Source organism: Alexandromys fortis, unplaced genomic scaffold (assembly GCF_014885135.2).
Source record: "Alexandromys fortis isolate MF-2015 unplaced genomic scaffold, M_Fortis_MF-2015_v1.1 scaffold_267, whole genome shotgun sequence".
NCBI classification, from domain to species: domain Eukaryota; kingdom Metazoa; phylum Chordata; class Mammalia; order Rodentia; family Cricetidae; genus Alexandromys; species Alexandromys fortis.
This window is the reverse complement of record NW_026068157.1, coordinates 1,339,703-1,363,683: the sequence shown is the minus strand read 5'-3', so window position 1 is coordinate 1,363,683 and position 23,981 is coordinate 1,339,703. Positions and strand designations below refer to the sequence as shown.

Below are 23,981 nucleotides of genomic sequence, written 5' to 3'. Positions count from 1 at the left end.
TCACAGGTGACTGTGAGCCGGCATGTGGGTGGGATAACTGAACACGGTCCACTGGAAGAGCAGCCAGTGTTCTTAGCTGCTGAGCCTCTCTTCAGCCTCAGTTTTTTTTTTTTTGAAACAGGGTCTCATGAGCCCAGGTTGATCTCATACTTGCTGTGTAGCTAAACATGACCTTGAATTGCTAATCCTCCTGTCTCTACCTCCTCCGTGCTAGGATTACACACATGTCATCCCACCCACTGTATGTTACAATGGAGGTTCTTGGTAGTACACGCCTGTAATCACAGCACTGCACTCAGGAGGGAGATGGAGACAGAAGGATCAGAAGTTCAAGGTTGGGGCTAGAGAGATGGTTGGGGCTAGAGAGATGGCTCAGCAGGTAAGAGTGCATTCCTCTCTTCCAGAGGACTTGAGTGAGTTCCCACCCTCTTCGTGTATGGTGTGTGTGTGTGTGTGTGTGTGTGTGTGTGTGTGTGTGTGTATGTGTGTGTATGGTGTGTGTGTGTGTGCATGCACACAGGTCAACATCAATGGTTGCTCCTCATGTCTGTGTGGGTATGTGCACATAAATACAGGTATTCAAAGAGGCCAAAAGAGTGCATCAGATGTCCTGGATCTGGAGTTACAGGTGGTTGTGAGCCTTCTGATGTGGGTGCTGGGAACTGAACTCAGGTCCTCTGTAAGATCAGCAGACACTGTTAATCCCTGAGTCGCACCCTACCCCAATTTTAAAAGATGCTTTGTATTTTACATTGCATTTGTGTGTACATATGTCTGTCCGTGTCTGTGTGTCTGCATTTGTGTAGATGCCCAGAGAGGCCACAAGGTTGTGTCAGATCTCTTGGGACTGGCGTTACAGCATTTGTGAGCTGTAGATTTTAGGATCTAAATTCTTGTCCCTGACAAAGCAGTAAGTGTTCTTAACCACTGAGCCCCCTCTACAGGCTCAATCTTGTTCATTTATTTGTTTGTTAATTTTTGACAGTGTCTCACTATGTGGACCCCAGCTGACTTGGAACTTAGCATGTGGACCAAGCTGCCCTCAAATGCCTAGAGCTCCACCCACCTGCAGCTGACTCTCACTGCTGGGATTGCAGTCCTGCACGACCACACCCGGTGAATATGGTGTTAGGATTGAACCCAGGGTTGTTTGTGTGCATGCCAGTCAGGCATTCTACCAATGTAACCACATCCAGCCCCTCATTTATCTGGCCTTTCTCAAGCGTCTCAGTGAACCTGTTATCAGAAGATAACCCACACTCAAATTTCAGCCCTAGGCACTCAGGCTTTCAGAGACACTCCATGAGATGCAGAAGGATGGATTCGCCACTTGCTCGCTGTGCTCTTTCCCAGCCCCCTCTCCTCGGGAGCTCACCTGCTCAGCCCATCCATCATCCATTTGTCCAATAAATATAATCTGAGCCTTCCAGTGCCAGGGGCCAGAGACCTAGAGATGAACCAAACCACATCCCTGCCCTGCAGGATCTCGCCGCTTCAAAGCGCCGTACAAAGAGAAAGCGCTAATTATTATTTTGAGCCGTAATTATGGTGGCGCTCCGAAGAGGCTGGGGAGCTTTAAGAAGGCATGAACTGTGTTTGCTGCCAAAGGAATTCTCACCCTGGGGCCTGGGAAGTCAGAAAGGAACCCCTTTCCTGGAGTCTTCACTCCTTCGAAGGGCAGGTCTGTCACTGGGATCAGGGACTGAGGGCAGTGGCAGTGGTGTCCCTGATGGGGGGTACTTGCCTGGGCTGCAGAGAGCAGTGACATGCTCATTATACTGGTAAATCGTCGTGTGCTATTTGTGCTGTTTGACTGAGACCCGTGTGTGCTCCTCTCCAAATGTCCTCCAAAGCCTGAGGACAGGCTGTTCCCCAACTCTGATAAGAAACAAATAGCACAGCGTAACAGCCTGAGCGAGGACACGGTGTCCTAGAGAACGGCCAGAAGTCGCCCACAGACATGTACGTCCTCGTGTTCGTCTATCTACGTGTACGTCCTCGTGTTCGTGTGCGTCTACGTGTACGTCCTCGCGTTCGTGTGCGTCTACGTGTACGTCCTCGCGTTCGTGTGCGTCTACGGTGGGAAAGGGAAGCCGGAACGGGAAGTTTAACCATAGGAATTAAGCCATGGATGGGAAGCTCAGCCGTGGAGAGACAGCTCTGGGACTAAAGAGACAGGATCCGTGGTTAACTAAAAGTAACTTACATTCTTCCCCCCCCCCCCCAAAGAATGGCTAAAATGGCTGAGGTGGGCGGGTGTGGTGGCATATGTGGTATTTTTAACACTTTGGAGGAAAAGGCAAAGGATTAAGTTGTAGGTTAGTTTGGGATACACGACAAGATCAAGGCCAGCCTGGTTTTCAAAGAAAGAACTTTCTTAGAGAGGGAAGAGAAAGCGGGTGTGTGTGTGTGTGTGTGTGTGGGAACACCAGTGTGAATGCATCATGTCTGGTGTAGTTAACCCACCATTCCACAAAGGACTTGGGAGCCTCCCCTCCACTCTAATATCCTTTGGGAAGGTTCTGACTATCACAGGGGCTTCCTGGCCCCCAGACGGCCCTCACAGATTTTTCATGTGTGTACTTGTGTGCACTCATCTCCTGTGTGTGTTGGGGGGGTGGTGTTCATGAATGCCTGCAGAGGCTGGTTGGTCCTCTGAAGCTGAAGTTACAGGTAGTTATGAGCAGCCTGATACGGCTGTCAGGAACCAGACCTGGGTCGTCTGCAACAGCACACGGCGATTTTTCTCTTGGGCTGTTGTTGGGGGACAGCCCATCCTCAGAAGCTAGAAGATACCTTCTTTCCTTCCTTCCTTCCTTCCTTCCTTCCTTCCTTCCTTCCTTCCTTCCTTCCTTCATTCCTTCTTTCCTTCCTTCTTCCGCCTTCTTCCTCTCTCTTTCTCTCTCTCTCTCTCTCCCTCCCTCCCCCCCTCTCTCTTCTCTTTCTGTACCCAATAGTTTAATGTCAATTTGACACAATCTAAAGTCATCTGAGGGAGAACCTCATGTAAGAAAATGCCTCCGTAAAGGAAAGGGAGTAGGAAAACTATGTAGCTCAATAAAAACAATTTCAAAAGGAACACTAATAATTAAAAAAAGAAAGAAAGAAAGAGAAATGCCTCCGTAAGATTGGGATTGTAGACAGGCCTATAGAGAATTTTCTTAATTAGTGATTGGTGGGGGAGTGTCTAGCCCACTGTGGGTGGTGCACTGTTGCTCCTGGAGCCTTTGAAGGCAGACTGAGCGAGCCATGAGGAGCCAGGCAGTAAGCAGCGGCCCTCGTGACATCGGCAACATTTCCCGTCCTGACTTCCTTCAGGGATGGACGATGACTTGGAAGTGTAAAGCAAACAAACCCTTTCCTCCTAACTTGCCTTTTTGTCATGGCGTTTCATGGCAGCAGTAGAAACCCTAAGTCAAGAACACTGAGCCATTGCTCCAGCCACATGGCTGTCAGCCTCAGGTGTCACCTGCAGGCCACTTTGCAGGACAATGTTTTCTTTTTGATGATCTCTTTTCATAGTGGAAGAAACAGATCCAGAAGCCCCACTAGCAAACCCATCCAAGGCACCCAAACACATGAGCAAGGACTCTGGGGTATCTGAATTGGCTTTAGACCATAAGTATCCACCTCTTATTGGGCCTTTTTCTTTTTTTATGGATCTTTTCAGTTTATTGTATGAAAGTTATCTATTAGATTATGTTAAAAGTGGACCCCTGGGGGCTGAAGAGACGGCTCAGTGGTAAAGAGCCCTACTATTCTTGCAGAGGACTGGGGTTCGGTTCTCAGACCCACATCATGGTGGCTCACGGTCACCTATTACTCGAGTCCCAGGGGCTCCAACACCCTCTTCTAACTTCCTCCAGTATAGACTCATGTATACTAAAATAAACCTTTAAAAAGCACCTGTCCCATGGTTATCAGGGCTGTGAGGTTTTTAAACCTATGTCAATGGATAGAAGGGAAGCTTTAGCCGTTGCAATGACAGCCTCACTTGAGCTTGCGGACACACAGACCTGCAGCTAGCTCATGGTTCTTAGCTGGTACCATTCTGTCAGGAACCGGCATGTGCTCTGGTGCTGGTCAGCCTGAATTCCTTCCTCATCCCTGGATGGCCAACCACAGTGCCCCTGCAGGCAAACTTCTTCAACACCTTCCTGAGTGTCTTTCAGCAGTCATCAGCCACCCTTGGATCTTCCCCTGTTCTCGGATGAATTATTGTATTTATGTGGATATACAGACTCCTCAGTAGCAGCAGAAAGCAGGCCACCTTCAGTTGTACCAGCAGAGGGGTGGGAAAGGCAACAGACATATGCCATGATACCTTAACTTCAGTGGGAGCAGCCTGCTGAAGGCAGGCAGGTGCTGGAGAAGTCTGGGTTGGGGCAAGAGAGGGCCAGAAGCAAGGGCACTAGAGAAGGCAGCTAAGTCCTCAGCTGTGGCTCAGTGACAAGAACTGCGTCTCATTTTTCTTTTTTCTTCTTTCTTTTGGGAACTGAACACAGGATGGGTTGCATGTTAGGTAGAGGGTCTACCACTGAACCACACCCCAGCCCTCACTGGGGGATTCTAGGCAGGGGATCTACCACTGAGCCACATCCCAGCCCTTCACTGGGGGATTCTAGTCAGGGGCTCTACCATTGAGCCACACCCCCAGCCCTCACTGGGTGATTCTAGGCAGGTGCCCTAACAGTGGACCAGGTCCCCAGACCCTCACTGGTACATGTTCTACTGATGAGCTATGTATAATCTCTGCTCTCTTTTGTGCTGTGTGATGTATGAATGTGTTTGTGTGGGTGTGTGCACGTGTGTCATGTTCAGAGACAGGTGTCCGGTGTCTTTGACAATTTCTGTTCGCCTTGTTTTAAAGGTTTGTTTTTTTATTTGTAACTACACATCTAGGTATGCATGTATGCATCTGAATTTCAGGTACCTGAGGTCAGAGGTCAGATGTGTCAGATTTGCCTGGAGCTGCAGTTACATGTGGTTGGGAGCTACCTGAAATGGATGCTGGGACCTGCACTCAGTCCTCTGCAAGAGCAGTCTGTGCTCTTAACTGCTGAGCCATCCCTCCAGCTCCAGTCACCCTAGGCTTTGAGACAGTGTCCCTGACTCAGCTGGGCTGGCAGGGCCATGAGCCCCGTATGCACCTGTCTTTGTCTCTCTAGCTCTGGGATTATAGACTTTGTCACTGTGACTTGCTTTCGCATGAGTGCTGGGGACCCCAACTCACACCCTCATGCAGGCACCTCACTGACAGGGCCATTGTGCTCTGTCTCCAAAGAGCTTCTTTTCTGTTCCCACATTTGATCTCAGCCAAGAGGCCAACTAGCAATCTTTATTGCCCCTTGTTCTGGAACAAGGTCTCAATAACTTGCCCAGGCTAGCCTGTAATTTACTGTGTAGCTCAGGCTGACCTTGACATGTTGATTCTCTGCTATCAGCCTCCCAAGTAACCAGAATGTCAGGGCCGACACCAGCTCTAGCTGCTCCTCCTCCTCCTTCTCCTCTTCTGTTTAGCTTTTGAGCCAGTCCTGGAACTCCCTCCGTAGACCAGGCTGGCCTCACAAACTCACAGAGATCCTCCTGTTTCTGCCTCCCAAGTGCTGGGATCAAAGGTGTGCACCACCACTGACCAGGCCTTTATTAATCTAACTATTAATTATTAAATTTTAATCTCCATCCTAATTCTCTGAGTGTCAAATATTTCTGCGCAGGTGTGTGGGTTGACGCGGGTCTGAGAAATGGAGACTCAGAGACACTGAGAATGAACTTAGCCTGCGCGGCTGCAGGGGGCTCAGTATCTCAACTGAAGCCCTTGCCTTATTTTTTCTTGCATTCTAGCTAGACAATTTCTATATCTCAAAACAAACTGATAGAAGCTTCCAACTATACAATGCTAGGCACAAATAAATACCTGATTCGTGAGGTACCACGGCAAAACCCGGTTTCCCCTGAACTAAGTTTTGCATAGGCTTTGTATCCATGGGAAACTCTGAGTCAAGATTCACACAGGACAACTAAAGGGTTTGTAACTCAAAGGAAGGCCTGGGGGTTGTGTGAAAAGTCCAGGACAGGGCAGGTATAACCCAGCGGGCTTTTATGACTAGTGGAGGTTACTTCCTATCCTCTTGGCACCAGGCCACCTGGACACTCTACCACACCTAGGTCTCCGATGAAGATGATGGTGAAGGAGCCAGCTAGAAGGCTCACTGGGTAAAGGCACTTTCTGCTAGGTTTACCTGAGGTCTAGCCCCAAGACTCACATTTGGCAGAAGGGAAAATGTTCAAGGTCAACCTGGGTTACCTGGTGAGTTTCAGGCCAAACTTGCGACCCTGTTTCAAAAACACAACACCATCTTGAAGCAAATTGTTGGACACTGTAGGAGCCAGCCATGATAGGCTAAATAGAAACAGACCATCCAAAGGAAGTTCTTTACCTCCAACCATTATCACCTGTCAGAGGAGGTCTCAGCCATCCATAAGTTTAATGGAGGCCTGAGTCTCAGTAGTTTCCTCTGAGTTTACTCTGAGTTTACCTGGTTGCAGGAAGGACCACAAACTGAGATAGCCCGAGCACCTTCCAAGAACAGACCATGCAAAGGAAATGCCTAACGTTCCAACTGTTTTAGATAGGATCACCTGCCAGCACACTCACCAGGACACCCCTAGACAAATGTCAGCCAATCAGGGGTCCTGAACCTCAGAAACCCCTCACCCCAACCTTTACTACTATAAAACCCAACTCTAGCTGAGATGGGGGCTCTCCGATTATTCCAATATGTTGGACACACGGAGAGACCAAGTTTGCAAACTTGCATTAAAATAAAGGCTCTTTGCTTTTACAAACGGGACTCGGTCTCCTTGTTGGTTTGGGGGGGACTTTGCGGATCTGAGTTTCTGAATCAGTGGCTCTGAGGACTGGGCCAGCATTGTGTGTGTGCTACACTCCCAGGTGACACTCTGTGCCAATAGCAGCATTGGATTTTGGCAAACCACTCTTAGGAGCGTACACGAGCAAGTCTCTCTTACAGAATCCCACACTCACGCTATTGAGTTGGGTCCACGGGGGTCACGCAAAGATGGGGGCAGACCACTGAAGTAAACCAGAAGCAAACTTTATTCCAGGAAAAAGAATTTTTTTTTTTTTTTGGTTTTTCGAGACAGGGTTTCTCTGTGGTTTTGGAGCCTGTCCTGGAACTAGCTCTTGTAGACCAGGCTGGTCACGAACTCACAGAGATCCGCCTGCCTCTGCCTCCCAAGTGCTGGGATTAAAGGCGTGCGCCACCACCGCCTGGCCAGGAAAAAAAATTTAAAAAATAAATCTCCACAGGGCACAAAAAGCTCATCAGCTAGCTGAGACTACAGCCAGAGTTCGGGCTTGTAAGGCTGTGGCAAACGACAGCTTCCGAACCCCACCTTTTTATACTAAGGATTAGGCAATAACAAAAGAATTTTTACAATCTCAAGGTAAAACTCAGATACAATTTCCACTAACAGGGTTTTTTTTTTTCGGTTAAGCCAGTGGTTTGTATTTAGCCCATTGTTTCTCTCTGGTGCTTGCTGATGGTGTTTACCGAAGCCTTGCCCTCCCGATACTGCCACTTTTACATAGCAGAGAAGGAAAAGGGACAATGTAAAACCAAAGAGTCAAAAGTCACGTACATCCCGCCATTTAAAAGTTAACTCAGGGGGGGCTGGAGAGATGGCTCAGAGGGTAAGAGCACTGGCTGCTCTTCCAGAGGTCCTGAGTTCAATTCCCAGCAACCACATGGTGGCTCACAGCCATCTGTAATGAGACCTGGTGCGTTCCTTGCCAGCAGTACATAGTATGCTTAATAAATAAATAAATCTTTAATTAAAAAAAAAAGTTAACTCAGCTCACATCAATTGCTGGTCATGAGTGGCCGGGGGGTTATCTTAGGGCTAATTCTCAGTGTACAGAGCTGACCCTCAGTTTCTAGAAGGATACACTGGTCTTGTAAACAGAGCAGCCAGTTGTAAAGCAAAGTAGCTCACTGTTACTAGTTAATCCATAAGCTGCTGACAGCCTGCTCTCATTCTCCTAGGCTTACAATTTTGTATTTATTTATTTATTTATACATTTTTATTTCTGGAATCTACATTTCTATATTCTTATTTTTGGACTCTTCATCAAATATTTTACTTTTTTCTGAGCTGCAGTATTTTTCTCTTAACTGTTATGTCTATATTAAAATATCTTTATTAAACATCAATTCTGGTCAGGTGGGGCCACACACCTTTAATCCCAGCACTCAGGAAGTAGAGTCAGGAGGATCTCTGTGAGTTTGAGGCTGGCCTGGTCTAAAGAGTGAGTTCCAGGATAGTCTCCAAAGCTACAGAGAAACCCTATCTCGAAAACCAAACAAAAACAATAACAACAACAACCAACTCTAGAGAGGGGCTGGGAGAACGTGAATATAAACAGGTGACCCGTGCGTTGGTGCAGGTAGGGAGTGGGGAAAGAGGTGCTGGGCTGCAGGTCCGTTTGAACCTCACACCCAGTCTATAGGCATCTGGCCAAGCAGGAAGTGGAGGCGGAAATATTTCTCCTAATCTATTGGCTCTGTTCTCATGCTCCAGCCCAGGCCTGTGGCTTCAGAGGACTGTTTCTGTTCACTTCAGCCTGCTTCTGCTGATGTGAACAAAGACCCTGTCCCTGCAACAGGATCTTGGATCTGAAAGAGTCAGACATGTGGGGTGGTGTACGAGAGAAACTCAACCATGTATGTTTGAATGTTTCTAACAGACAAGCTAAAGTCTTCTCCATGTCTAAAGGATCCCTCTCATGCATGGATATGCAAAATGTTGTGTATCCATATGATGGGATCTTAGTTAGTCCTGTTCTTTGTGGTGTGGGATGAGTTCAGAAGCCTTTTTAAAAAGGTTTATTTGTTTATCATGTATTCAGTGTTCTTCCAGCATGTCTGCCTGCACAAGAGGGCACCAGACCTCATTAGAGATGGTTGTGAGCCACCATGTGGGTGCTGGGAACTGAACTCAGGACCTCCAGAAGAAGAGTTAGTGCTCTTAACCTTTGAGCCATCTCTCCACTCCCCAGAGTTCAGAGTCTTAGCATATTAAGCTTTCTGATACTAAGCTATGTCCCCAGACTTTGTTGTTGTTATTTTTAATTGGGTGGCTGGAGATATGGGTAAGTAGTTATTGGTGTTTGCTGTTCTTAAAGACAACACCCACACACATCTTTATAAATTAATTTTTTTGTTGTTTTTTTCAAGATAGGGTTTCTGTTGAAGGAGCTGCGAGTTGCATTCCTGCCGCCCTGCTCCCAGCCGCCTGGCTAGCTTATGCCCCGAAATAATTACACAGAAACTGTATTCTTTTAAACACTGCCTGGCCCATTAGTTCCAGCCTCTTATTGGCTAGCTCTTACATATTGATCTAACCCATTTCTAATAATCTGTGTAGCCCACGAGGTGCTTACCAGGGAAGATCTTAACCTGTGGCTGTGTTGGGTAGGAGAATCATGGTGACTGCCTGACTCAGCTTCTTTCTCCCAGCATTCTGTTCTGTCTACTCTGCTTACCTAATTTTCTGTCCTATCAAAGGGCCAGGGCAGTCTCTTTATTTAACCAATGAAATTAACACAAAACAGAAGACTCTCCCCCATCAGGTTTCTCTGTGTAACAGCCCTGGCTGTCCTGGAATTTACTCTGTAGATCAGAGTAGCCTTGAACTCACAGAGATTCCTTGCCTCTGCCTCCTCAGTGCTGGGATTAAAGGAGTGAGCCACCACTGCCCAGCTATAAATAATTTTTAAATTTTTTTTTTGAGACAGGGTTTCTCGTGTAGCTTTGGTGCTTGTTCTGGAACTAGCTGTTGTAGACCAAGTTGGCTTCGAACTCACAGAGATCTGCCTGCCAGGTGCTGGGATTAAAGGCAGTGTGCCACTACGGCCCGGCTATAAATAAATATTTTAACAAATAATTTTTATAACAAATATTATAAATCTATAACATATTCTGTGTGTGTTTGCACATGCCTGTAGGTCAGAGGGCAGCTTGCACAAGTCAGTTCTTTTCTTCTAACAAGCACCACAATCAAAGACTGTCATGTTTGGCAGCAAGCATCCTGACAAGCTGAGTCATCTCACTGTTTTTTGTTTGTTTGCTTTTGCTTGTTTTGTTGTTGTTGTTTGGTTCAGTTTTTCAAGACAGGGTTTCTCTGTGTAGCTTTGGAGTCTGTCCTAGAACTAGCTCTGTAGACCATGCTGGACTTGAACTCACAGAGACCCACCTGCCTCAGTCTCTGTAGTGCTGGGATTAAAGACTCGTTCTCCACCACCGCCCAGCCCATCTCACTGTTTTTTGATACAGTGTCTCATAGAGCCCAAGCTGGCCTCAAACTCACTGCACAGCCAAGGCTGAAATCTTGACCTCCGGATCTTCCTGTATCCACCTCCCATGTGCTGAGATTACAATTTTCAGTTTGACAATGAAAGGAAATTGGGCCGTTGAGATGGCTCAGGGTTAAAGGCACCTGTGGTCAAGCCTGATGTCTTGATTTTGATCCCCAGTCTCCACTTGGTGGAAAGATAACCAACTCCTGAAAGTTGCCCTCTGTCCTCTACATACAAACTGTGACACTCAACCCCCCCCCAAATCAAAACAAACATAGTTTAAAACAATATAAATAAATATTAAAATAAAACCGGGCATAGTAGTACATACTTGTAATTCCAACATCCTGGAGGTGGAGGCAGGAGCATCATCTTTGACTACATTATGAGTTTGAGACTAACCTGGGCTACAAGAGACTCTGTCTTAAAAGGGCTTAAAAGTATCTAACGAATGAATTCAACCGGAAGGTGAAATATACTATATAGGAAAGGAACAGAAGCGCAGCTCGTGTGACTGGCACACTTAGCAAGATGAGGCCCACAGGACAAGAGCGTGGGTCAGGATCAAGTTCAACAGCCATGGGGTAGAAGGTTGGTACCCAGTTCTGCAGTAGCTAGCAGATAGCTGTAGAAGCTAGGAGAAGGGTCTTGTCCATCCACGGATTTGGCGAAGTCAATAGCAACTTCTGCTTCATGCATGCTTGCCTTTGACACTGTCACCTCTTTCAAAGTCCAGTGAGGAGGGGAGAGTCTCTAGTCTGTCTGATCCACCACTTGCTTGTAAGAGCCATCCATCATGAGCTGGAGCAGAGGCTCGGCGGTTAAGAGCACTGGCTGGCTGCTCTTCCAGAGGTCCCGAGTTCAATTCCCAGCAACCACATTTGGTGGCTCACAACCATCTGTGATGTGATCTGATGCCCTCTCCTGGCGTGCAGGCATATGTGCAGACAAAGCATGTAAAAGTAACACATAAATAAAATACACACAAGATACATTAATAAATGAATTTTTTTTTAAAAAAAGAGCCATCCATTATTCGAACTGAAACAACCTCTCATTACCTTGTAGGGGGAGATGCAGGGGAGTGGAGGGAGAGGCCAGAGAGATGGCAAAGAGGTTAAAAGCACAGGCTATTCTTCTAAAGGACCTATATTCAATTCCCAGCACTACAGTTCTAAGTGATCCCACGCTCTCTCCTGGCCTCCATGGGTATGGCTTGGACGCGGTGCACAGATTCACATGCAAGCAAAACACTCATACAAAAAACAAACCCAAAACCTTCTTCCTGTTTCTGAGGTAGGGAAACGAAGGATGTAGTCTGTCCAATGAGGCTCTACAAGGGCCGCTTGACAGGTAGTATTCTCCTCCCTATGCACGTGAGGGGAAACGGAGGCCAAAGAGTGGGCGGTACCGGGTGAGCTTTAGTTCACCAGCTCAACTTTCCTTTAATCTACTACTGGAGAGGGCGGGCGAAACTGCGACCGTTGTCAAGGAGACGGATCTCCCACTGATGATTGGGAGAGAACTCTGGCCAGGCCTCCTGGACCTCTTCTACTGGCAAAGGTCCGGAAGGCAGAACTCCAAAGTGTGCCGCCTCCACCGGTTTCCATGACGATTCCACCGAGTCCGCCTGTCCCTCCTCGACACATCTGCGCATGCCTGAGGTCCGCCTGCGGGGCGTCTTGTTCTGAGGGCGGGGGAGGGGAGGAAAACACCATGTGATATCTGGGAAATGTAGTTCAAAATCAGAAGCACTCCTTTTGCATCAGTGTGCCAATAGCGAGGGGGTTTGCTTCTATGCATCTCGAGAAATGTAGTTTTTGTGCAGGCAGAGTTGGCCGGCTCAGGTCCGAGAGTCATCACAGTGAGGGCCAATGGGAAGCTGCTTTTGTCGCGATGCTTCTTGGGAGTTGTAGTTCCCAGCTGGCCGAGGAGGAGCGGAGTTATTGGATAGAACTGGCGGTTCCGAGTGTTGGGGTAAGGGGACGTAGGGACGGGGGAGGGACGGGTGAGTTTGGCGCAAAGCCTGCTGGGGCATGGAGTCCTGGTGAGCTTTGTGCGCATGTGCGGCAAGGTGAGGGTGCTTTGGGGGCCTCGCCCTGGAGAGTGAGGTGAGCTAGGGGGAAAGGGAGGGAGGGACGGGGGGGGGTCTGGTATACGGGGACAGACGGATCACAGGGAGGGGTACTTGGGTCTGAAGGAGGAAGAGAGGAAAGGAGGGGTGGGCGGCTTCGGGGAGGGAGATGATAAAGAGACTAGGGCGGGTTGGGGTGCTGGGGGTGGGCTGGGGAGGGGAAGGGACGCGAGGTGCAGACGCGGGAGAGTTGGAGGCCCGGGGAGGCTGGGCAATGGGAAGGTGGTGAGATGCTCGAGGTGGAACCCTGGGATGGTTGGGAACTAAGCGTGGGGTGTAAGTCCAACCCTACTGTGGAAGCCTGGGTCGCCGGGATCTCTAACATCTTCGAAAAGGATTGCGGGAAAGGGGTTCTTTCAGGGGCACCGTGCCATAGCTGCGTAGATGGGTTGCAGGTGGCTCGCACTGTGCGCTATTCGCAAGTTCACGTGCACTTCTGTCGAGTTGAGATTCTGCAGGACAAGAACCTGTTCTGTTCTTATTAAAAGAGCACCCGCTTCTTTAGCTTGTCGCTAGAGGCGAAAATCGTGAATGTGCGGAAGGGGCTTGAAGACTGATTTTAACCGGATAAGATGGATTTACTCCTCCCAAGTGCTGAGATTACAAGCGTTGTAATTACAAGATTACAAAACCAGCTTTTTTGTTTAGTTTTGTTTCAGGCAGGGTCTTGTGTAGCCCAGGATAATCACACTCATTGTGTAGCCAAGCTAAGCCTTGAACCCTACTTTCTGTCTTCACACCCCGGAGGACGTGCTGGAATAAAAAGAAACGCACCACAGCACTCTTCTTCACCCCCTTTTAACACCTGTTCCAATTTATATTTTAGTCTTGGGCGCTTGTTTCACAGTGTGCTTTTCCTAACCCCTCACAAGGAACTTTGGGGTAAACTCGCGTTAGGAGTAAATGCAAACTTGAGTACCTAGATGGAATTTATGAATTTGTTTATTGCCGGGTGCTGTTCTGGGTCCTTTTTTTTTTTTAAATGATTTTTATTTTACGTGCATTGGTGGTTTGCCTGCATATATGTCCGTTGAATCCCCTGGAACTGCAGTTACAGACAGTCGTGAACTGTCATGCCAGTGCTGGGAATTGAACCTGGTTCCTCTGAAAGAGCAGTGCTCTTTTTTTATTTTTATTTTATTTTCGAGACAGGCTTTCCTGGCTGTCATGGAACTTATTCTGTAAACCGGATTGGCCTCGAACTCACAGATCTGCCTGCCTTCATCTCCTGAGTGCTGGGATTAAAGGTGTGGGCCACCACTGCCTGGCTGCAGCCAGTGCTCTTAACCCCTGAGACTCTCTCCAGCCTGGATTGTAGCCCCCATTTTACAGCCAAAGACATGGAGATTGTCTGTGAAAGGTGCGATTGTTCTTTGCCCAAGGATGACGGTGGCTGGAATTTGCCCCAATTCAGCAGTTCTTGTTCTCCGAGTAAATATTTGGTGTGTTGTATAGCTGAGGGCACAAAGTCCCCAGTGCAGATTCCTGGCCCCTTGAAGGACAGTTGAGTGTCGGGGAGCAAGGGGGAAGAAGGAGACACTGAAAGTTATACACTTCATAGAATACAAGTAAAAAGCAGTCGGGTGGTGGTAACGCACGCCTGTGGCAGAGGCAGGTGGATCTCTGTGCCTTTGAGGCCAACCTGGTCTTCTAGCACAGTCAGAGCTGTTACACAGAAAAACTCTTGTTCAAAGGTAAAAGCAAACCAAACCAGACTGGATGGTAGAGGGATGGCTCAATGGTAAAGGTTCAAGCTGAGGGCCGGAGTTGGGAGTTGGGGTCAGTCCTCAAGGAAAGGTTGAACACAGGGACACCTCAGTGCCACACCTCCCTGACTTGTCATCCCTGCTGAAACAGCAAGCCTTAGTTCAGTAGGAGACTTTTAAAGATAGGTAAACACGCCCAAACTCCACCTCAGGCCTCCAGAGGCATTTTGCAAGGAGTGTGTGAGACCCCCTCCCCCAAAATACCAATAACTTGGAGAAATCAAAAAGCAGAAAACAATGGTCAGAGGTTATTGAAGGGGAACACACAACTCCCCTCCTCCCATAGTGGACCTTGGGCAAGAAGTCAGCCGCCCGTCCGTGTGGTCAACAGGAGGTAATCGTTAACCTTTGCAGTATTCACTTTAACCGGCTTGTTGCCCTCCGTGGCTGGGACTAGCGTCACTGGTTTACTTTTTAGTTTCTAAGCTCCGTGCAGAGAAGGAACAGCTCACTGCTCAGTTCACTGTCCCTGCTTTTCCTGTGGGGCCGGTTTCGAGACCCCCTCCCCCATCACTTCAGCTTTAGCCCTGCAATCAGTCACCAGCGAGCAGTCTGTGATCCTTATCGCCCCCTTGAGTTTATTTTTGAAGGCCGGTGCCTGGATGTGAGTTCCAGGCGGCTTGGAAGTTTTCCCTGTTAACCTTTGACTTAGGCCAACTTTTGGGTTTTGTACACCACACACACACAGGGCTCAGCTGTGAAGGTCTGCAAGCTACCTCACCCAAGGGTTAGTTGTGGAGGGTCTGCAGGCTATCCTACCACACACACACAGGGCTCAGCTGTGAAGGTCTGCAGGCTATCCCACCTTACACACACAGGGCTCAGCTGTGGAGGTCTGCAGGCTGTCCCCCACCCCACCCAAGGCTCAGCCATGGAAATCTGCAGGCTACTCCCCAACACTCAGCTGTGGAGGTCTGCAGGCTGCTGTCTAGGGTACAGCTTCTTTATGTGGACTGTTACCTCACCCACAGGTGTGAGGACTTTCTCCATCTGACTTTAGGCTGACCACTTCAGCTCATAAAACTGGGTTTTCTCTTTATTGCAGGAATTGGGTCTTGCCTCAGAGGAAGTCTCCTGAGAGACATCTGCCATGGGCTTTCATAAGGGGCTACTGACCGCTCACACCATTTGTCTGAGCACACTAATGTGTTGATAGGTGTGTCTTCCAGGTTCCTGCGAGGAGGGCAACGAGGGAGCCTTTCCCATTCCTCCTGCCTAGCATCCTCCCACAGTGGTGCTTAGCCAGGGTTAGTTCTTTGTTTCCCTTCCCGTAGTGTAAGAAGGGACTTGATCTGGGAAACTGATAAGGAGCTTTTCTGTTGTTTGTTTTTCCGAAACAGGTTTCTCTGTGTTTCTCGGGCTGTCCTGGAACTCACTCTGTAGACCAGGCTGGCCTCGAACTCACAGAGATCTGCCTGCCTCTGCCTCCCGAGTGCTGAGGCTACTGATAATGGAGTTGATGGCAAGTTTTAACAATATAGTCTGCCAGGCAGTGGTGGCGCATGCCTTTAATCCCAGCACTCGGGAGACAGAGGCAGGCGGATCTCTGTGAGTTCGAGGCCAGCCTGGTCTACAAGAGCTAGTTCCAGGACAGGCTCCAAAGCTACAGAGAAACCCTGTCTCAAAAAACTAAAACAAAAAACAAAAAACAATACAGTCTAACTCAACCTTAAAGACAAATGGGCTGAGGGCTGGCGACTTGGTTCAGTGGTTAAGAGCACTTGCTGCTCTTGTAGATGACCAGGGTGATTGATTGAATGACTGATGTGTATGTGTGTATACTCACATACACACACATATCTATATTTATTTTTACATGTGTCGGTGTTTTGCCTACGTGTATGCCTGTGTGAGGGTGTGAGAAATCCTGGAACTTGAGTTACAGACAGTTGTGAGCTGCCATGTGGGTTCTGGGAATTGAACCCAAACTCTCTGGAAGAACAGCTAGTGTTCTTAACCATTGAGCCATCTCTCCAGCCCTGATGACCAGGGTTGAAATCCCATCACCCATATGGTGGCTAAAACAGTCTGTAACTCCAGTTTTAAAAAAAAAAGCATGCTGGGAAATGCTTGATCCTTTTGCGTTTTTCTGTGGGGTGAGGAGGAGTGGCCCCGACATACCATGACATACATATAGGATGTCAGAGGACAGCCTGAAGGGGTCGGTTCTTGCTGTCACTGTCGGGCTCTGGGGCTCACACTCAGCTTTTTGGACATGGAGGGGAGGTGTGCACCTTTCTCCGCTGAGCCATCTCACTGGGTCCTGGCATGCTCTTACTCTTTGTAGGGGTCCCTTTACAATGTCGGGGACCCAGCCTCTGCCTTTTGGAGTGATTTCAGCTGCCTGGCTGGTCATCACCAGGAACGTGGAGTAATGTTCTTCTCTTTACCTCTTTACATTGCTACTCTCAGCTGTATTCAGTTAATCCAGCTCTCAGCAACTCTTTATATTAAAAATTAAAAGTATAATAACATTATTTTTCTCCTTTTCCCCCCAACACCTTGAATATTCCCCAGTACTCCCAAGTTGACGGATTGTTTTTCTTTGACTGTGTGTCTGTACACACACTATACACACAGAAACACACACACACATATATATATAACACATATAGTGTATAACTATATAAACACAACCTGCTCAGTCCGTTTAGTGTTGCTTGGGTGTATAGCGATTTGGTATTGTAAAGCCAATTAGAGGACTCATTCCTGAGAGAGGCTAATTCTTCCTCTCTCAACAGTTGTTAGTTCTTTGTCTGGGGTAATCCATGGGATCTCCATCTTTGAGTTAGCACATGTATTGATTTTCCACTGTTCTGGTCTTGTTTTGGCAGCTGTACCGTTGAGGTATCATGGTTGTCGGCTCTCTGTCATTTCTAGGAGATGAAACCTCACAGCAGACTCCATGGTTCTTTGGCTGTTATAGTCCGTCCACCCCTTCTTGTGCAGCGTCCCTGGGCTTTGGGTGCAAGAGTTGTGTTGTAGATGTAGCCTTTGGGATTCGTCTCCCAGCAGTCCACTGGTCTCTGTTATTACAGTTGAGGTGTTCTGTAATGGTCTCTGTTTGCTGTTAAACGAAGTTTCTCCGATAAGAGGCGAGAGCTACACTTATGTGTACAGATATAGGAGTAAGGTTTAGCATGCAGTTAGGAGTCATGCCGGTCTAGTAAGTGGAGGTAAAGGTTCTCCTCTAGATCCAGAGCTCACCAGCCCAGGCAGTTGGCTAGGTTTCCGTATTGGAGGTAGGAGGTAGCCTTTTGATGGACAGGACAGCTGTATAGCTGCCGTGTAAAGACCCTGGGAGAGACTGGAAGATGTAGAGGTGCACCCGTGGCAGACTGCTGGGGAGTTGTGCACATCATGGAGTCGGCAGACATTAAGCTAACTTTAGCAGCCTGATCACAGGTTACGGTGAAGATAAGGGTGGTGTGGTGTGGTGTGGTGTGGGCTGTCTTGTGTGTGCATTAGTGAGCTCTTGTTGCCAGTTACTGAACGCTAAATCTATGGGAGGTTCTTGGTGTTGACTTAACAAGCAGCCCAGGGCTCTTAAGCTTAGACATGAGAATGATACTCCTGCCCAGTGCTTCTGACAGGCCCTCAGGAGTTCCAGGGCAGTGTTTTTTCATCTTGGCACAGTTGACACGTGGTGCTGGGTGCTGTGTCCCAGGTATTCAGGTGCATCTGATCTGTGCCCTTCGGCCACCAACAGCACCGTCCACTCCACCTCCTGTCTGACGATCAGAACGTCCAAGTCCTTCCAGATGTCCCCTGGGAGTCATTCCACCTCTCAGATTTGGAGCCATAGCCTCATCCCCCATTCGCCTTCAGGAACTGGGAAAGCGGAAGGAAGGCAGCTGGCTTCCTTGGGGCTTGGAGGTATTATGTGCAGATAGGTACTGGGGAACGCTTGTCAGCTGGCCACATTCGCCAGCTCTCACACGTAATGTGGGACCGACTGTCGCAGTGCCTGTGTCCCCCAGTGCTCCCTGACTTTACCCTAGCCTCCAAAGTGCTTGTAGGAGGAAGTTGTGGCACCATGGAGTAGAACCTTCACTCTTGGGACTAGTGCCCTCTTAAAAAAGAGAAGAGCTGGCGTGGTGGTGCATACCTGTGATCTTAACACAGGAGGCAGAAGCAGAAAGGTCAGAAGTTCAAGGTTATCCTAGGCTATGTGGTGAGTGAGAGGCCAGCCTGGGCCACACAAGACTCAAAAAAAAAAAAAAAAAAAAAGTCAGAAACTGGGTGAAATTCTGCAGTAATCAGTTAGTAAATGTTAAGGCAGGTAGTAACCCATACTTACTGCAGGCCAGGTACCAGCGAAAGTCCTTCCTGTGTTCCCTTTAAAGCCTTTAAAGATTTAGACATTTATTATGTATACAGTGTTTCACTTGCATGTGTGCCTGCACACCAGAAGAGGGCACCAGATCTCATGGTAGATGGGTGTGAGCCACTGTGTGGTTGCTGGGAATTGAACTCAGACCTATGAAGAGCAGCCAGTGCTCTTAATCTCTAAGCCATCTCTCCAGCCTCTCTTTAAAGCCTTTGAAAAGGGTTTTAAAGTTTTTGCTTATGTGTGTCCACATGTGTTGGAGTATGTGCTGTACATGTGTGTGTCCACATGTGTTGGAGTATGTGCTGCACATGTCTTGGTGCCCAGTGAGGCCAGAAGGGAGTCAGATGTGAGCCACCCAGTCTGGGTGCTGGGAACAGATCCTGTGGAACAGCAGTAGGTGCTCTTAATTGCTGAGCATCTCTCAAGCTCCACCCATTTTTAAAAAGGTGTTCATTAGCCCATGTTGACTATGTTAATAATGATCCCATGGCATATATGTATATAATGTATTTTGTTAATAATGGACTCCGTGACATATATGTATATAATGTATTTGGATCATAGTCACATGAACTTCATAACCCTCTCCTGACCCCTGCCACTCCCACTGGCCCCTCCCGCTTCTCAAATTGTCTCCCTTCTTTTGTGTATTTTTTTTTCCTTTTTCATTCGAACCCTAGGTGTTTAACTGGGTTACTTACCTGAGCGTGGGTGAGTGGTTATTCACAGGCGTGTAGACAATGTCTGGCCCTACATTCTTCCTTCTCCAATTCCCTATACCTTGAGCCTTGGAGGGAGTACCATAGATGTCCCACTTAGAGCTGAGCATTCAAAAACTACTTATAAGCCAGGTGGTGGCGACACACACCTTTATTCTCAGCACTCTTTAAAGCCAGGCAGTGGTGGTGAATGTCTTTAATCCCAGCACTCAGGAGGCAGAGGCAGGTAGGTTTCTGAGTTCAAGGCCAGCCTGGTCGACAGAGTGAGTTTCAGGACAGCCAGGACTACACAGAGAAACCCTGTCTCAAAAAAAAAAAATAATAATAATAACAGAATGGTTTGTATACCCAGTGAAACTGTTGGAGAAACCTAATTTTTAGTTTGCAAGTGGTCATCAATGGAATACAGCTTCTGGGTTAGGGATGAAGGCATGTGCTCCCTGCTCTCAGCTCTGGGACCCCATGTAGGCCTGGGGCATACTGCCTCCGTCTCTGAGTTCATGTGTGTCAGTTCTGTGTGTCTGGAAGGCACTGTTTCCTTGGTGACCTCCATCCCCTCTGGCTCTTACAGTCTTTTTGCCTCTTCTGCAAGATTCCCTGAGCCCTGAGGGGAGGGATTTGATGGAAATGTCCTCCTTAGGACTGAGTGTTCCAAGGTTTCTCACTGTGCACATTGTCCCATTGTAGGTCTCTCTTGCTCTTGTCTACTGTAAGAGGAAGCTCTGTGAAGAAGAGCAGTGTTTGGTTTCCCCCAGATCCCTGGCCACCTGAGCAGTCAGGGTTGGTTCCACCTCATGAAATGGGCCTTCAATCCGATCAGACAGTGGTTGGCCACTCCACTATTGCACCGGGGCATCTGGTAGGCAGACTATTGTTGAAGGAGCTGTGGGTTGCATTCCTGCCGCCCCACCTCCTGGCCTCCTGGCTAGCTTATACCCCGAAATAACAATACACAAACTGTATTCATTTAAACACTGCCTGGCCCGTTTCTATTAATGTGTGTAGCACCGAGGTGCGCTTACCGGGAAGATTCTAGCCTACGTCCATCCTGGATCGGAGGTTCATCGTGTCTGTCTCAGAGAGCAGAGCTATCGAGTCTGAGCTCACTTCCTCTTCCTCCCAGCATTCTGTTCTGTTTACTCCACCCACCTATGTTCTAACCTATGAGGGCCAAGCAGTTTTTTTATTTTTTAACCAGTGACCTTCCTCCATCAGACTATGATTGTCGATTGAAGGGTTTCTAGCTGGGTGAGTGTTTACGTTTCTCCTTTGGCCTTGTGCAGAGTGTATTCCAGGCCAGTGAACACCTGTCCTGGGTGAATTCCAGGCCGGTGAACACCCATCCTGGGTGAAGCTCCAGGTAGGCACCAGTGGAACTTCTCTGTCTGTGTTCAGTGAGTTGTCTAGGGCCAGTTTGTGGAGAGCTACCAGTAGCTTTGACAATAGCCTGGATTGTTTGGGGGTTCCCATGGGACCCTGTTAGTCAACAACTTGATTGGAGGTATCCATTCATGGAAGTTTCATTTGGTGACAAGAGATGTTCAGTAGGGGCTCTGTCTCTCCAGTTACTTCAGACAGACAGACAGACAGACAGACAGACAGACAGACAGATAGTTACTTAAGACAGACAGACAGACAGACAGACAGACACACACACACACACACACACGGAACCTTCTACTGTATTTGATTTCCATTCGGCCCCTAGCAGAGATGATTCCAATCAGCCTTGCTTCAGCACTGATCACCACCTCACAGGCACTGATGGCCTGTCTTCTCTTCGGTCAGAGTGGCAAGCCGGCAAGCTTTCGTTGTACATAGTAGGAAATCAAAGCCCAGGAGGCTGCTAAGGGGACGAGCAGGGAGTAGTCGATATCAGTTTGGCGTCAGGCCAGTTCTCTCGCCCACATATGAGGCCATAGTCCGGACTGCTGACCTGTACCCTCCTGTTACTGACTGTTCCTTTCTGCAGGCGCTGGTGACTCGAACCCAGGTGGCCCCATGGAGGCCCCGGCAGCCCAGCCTGTGAAGCAGGAGACCTTGTCCGTAGAGGCCCTGACACTCGACTCCCCGTGGCACCGCTTCCGCCACTTCCACCTAGGCGATGCGGCGGGGCCGCGGGAGGCCCTGGGGCTGCTCCGGGCCCTGTGTCGGGACTGGCTCCAGCCAGAAGTGCACACCAAGGAGCAGATGCTGGAGCTACTGGTTCTGGAGCAGTTCCTGAACGCCCTCCCCGCAGACACCCAGGCCTGGGTGTGCAGCCGCCGGCCCCAGAGTGGAGAGGAGGCTGTGGCACTGCTGGAGGAGCTCTGGGTGAGCAGGAGGCCGTGGTGGCCGTGGCGGTGGGAGGGTTGTCACCGAATTGTGCTTCTCAGCACGCGACTGCACATCACATATCATCAAAAAGTCCCTGGACATGAAGGTGTGGTCCACTGCTGGGACTGGGGTGAAGTTGCTCTTCCTGAGGTACAAGGGTGCTTCTCCAGTGCCATCTGTACATCAGGGTCCCCAGTTCCTCCTTCAAGTGATAGTTGAGGGAAGGCCTAGCTGAAGGCTGCCTTGCCCAGGGTCTGCATAAGTGCAGAGCAAGGACATCAGCTAAAGGAAGCCTCGGGATCCAGCACAGGTGGCGGGTGAGGGTGTCTCTAGAAGATTCCAAGCCATCTGACAGAACGGGGCCAACTGGTATTAGCTACAAAGTGGGGAGCTGTGAGCAGGGAGCCTTCAGTCAGGTGTGGTAGTTCATACCTGTAAAAGGGGCTAAGGCAGGAAGGTCATGGAGGGCAGTCTGTAGCCAGACCCTGTCTCATTAAAAAGAAGCAAACCTCACAATAGAGCAAGAAGCAGGGAGTGCCTTCAGTTTTAGGAAGCCTCACCTTGCAGTCCAGAGTTTTTACTTGGTCCCAAGTTTGGCAACATGGTGGCTTGCGACGTGACTGATCTGTCACCAGCTCTTCCAGAGCTTGGCTAATCTTGCCAGGTCCAAACCGCCACCTCAGATCTGTTATGGTTTTTTGTCTGGTCTGGGACCCAGGCAGACACCCTCTTCCTAGGTGTGACATTTGAAGCTTTGCATATGACTTCCCAGAAGCCAGGACAGCAGCCAGCCTTCTCCGGCGCCATTAAAAGTGTTGTCCGTGACAAGTATATGTATTTGTGTGGTGGTGGCGGTGCGTGGGGGGCCAGGTCAAGGGGCAACTGTTAGTGTTGTCTCTCTCCTTCTGCCATGTAGGACTCACGACTCTGTGTCGGGCTTGACAACAGGCACCTCTACCTGCTAAGCCATTTCAGTGGCCCACCCTGTTTTTGTTACATATATCTAGCAGAATTTAGGGGAAAAAATCCTTCAAAGACCCATGTGTCAATACACACCTATAATCTCATTATTGGGAATTAAGGTAGGAGGATTTTGGTTTTAGACCAGCCTGGGTTACAGAGGAAGACTGTGTCTGCAACAACAACTTTTATTGGCTAGGTGGTGGGGTATTCTATTCAGAGAATCTACAGGTGCGGAAGTCATTGGGCTCTATGTTCTTTCCTTTGTGTTGGTTTTGAGACAGGGTTTCTCTGTGTAGCCTACAATGTCCTTGAACTCCGTAGACCAGGCCGGCCTCGAACTCACAGAGATCCACGGGCTCTCTTTTCAGAAGACTCTGCTCGGCTCCTTGTGTTCTGGGGGCTCGAGGGACATAGGGAAACCTCTCCCAGGTTTCCCTTAATGGTGCCTGCATCACCCGTCCCATCGGTGTGGTAAAGTACCCTGCCGAGAGCAGCTCAAGGGAAGCTTTGGGCTCCCAGTTCAAGGGTGCAGTCTGTGGTGAAGTCACAGCATTCGGAGCTAGAGGCAGCTAGCTCATCAGAGACCTAGGCTGAAAAACAAACAAGGTTTCTCTGTGTATTCCTGGCTGTCCAGGAACTTGCTGTGTAGACCAGGCTGGCCTTGAACTTAGAATCCACCTGCCTCCAGGTCTGGGATCAAGGTCGTGCACCACCACACTTGGCTCTTGGCTCTCTTCTAGATTCAGTCAGTGACCCTGGCCATGAATGGCCAGCCACAGTTAGGGTGCGTCTTCCTCCTCACAGGCATGTGCAGAGAGGGGCTCCTTCCTAGGTGATGCTGGTCCTGTTGAGGTGTCAGTGTAAACCACCACAGTGCACTTGTTGCTCCTCAGTGGTGGGCCTGGTCCAGTCTGCATTGTAGACTCAGCCCCACTTGCCTGTCCTGTTCATTCATGTGTCCCTGGTGGAATAGCGCCTTGCGTTAGTAGGTGCTGAGTAAACACTTGTTTCATAGCCGAAGGCCAGGTGTATTCTGGTTGATCTTTTTGATCTCTAGAGACAGCCTGACCTGCCCCATAATGATTCGCCTATAGTCATCCAGCCTCTGGATGGAAGCCATGGGACTGTGTGAGACCCTGGGAGCAGGGTGTCTGCCGACCCAAAAAGGCTGGTGGCTGGGCTAGGAACCTGGGAGAGGCACCTCCAGCCAGTGCCTGTGCTTAAACAACAGGAAACGCCACACCGGTTTGTCTCAGATCAGAATTGAGGGTAGTCTGCCCCAGAGGCTGCTGGGAGCATGGAAAATCACCACAAATGTGTGTCTGTGACAAGAGGAAAAATTAGTTTAAAAAAAAAAAAAAGAAAGTGT

General features: G+C 48.9%; 1 protein-coding gene across 4 annotated transcripts in view; it reads left to right on the top strand.

Annotated features, from left to right (window-relative positions):
* Positions 1-12,352: 12,352 nt before the first annotated feature.
* The window catches only part of Znf444 (zinc finger protein 444), a 17,515-nt gene continuing 5,886 nt past the window's right edge, over positions 12,353-23,981 (top strand). The window contains exons 1-2 of one of the 4 annotated variants that reach the window (XM_050127488.1): positions 12,353-12,492; positions 21,306-21,646. In XM_050127488.1, coding sequence (XP_049983445.1) covers positions 21,335-21,646 — 312 coding nt within the window. In that variant the 5' untranslated portion in view covers positions 12,353-12,492; positions 21,306-21,334. Of the gene's footprint in view, positions 12,493-20,467; positions 20,694-21,305; positions 21,647-23,981 lie in introns of those variants that run through there. The other 3 variants (XM_050127490.1, XM_050127487.1, XM_050127489.1) reach the window with 3 other exon arrangements.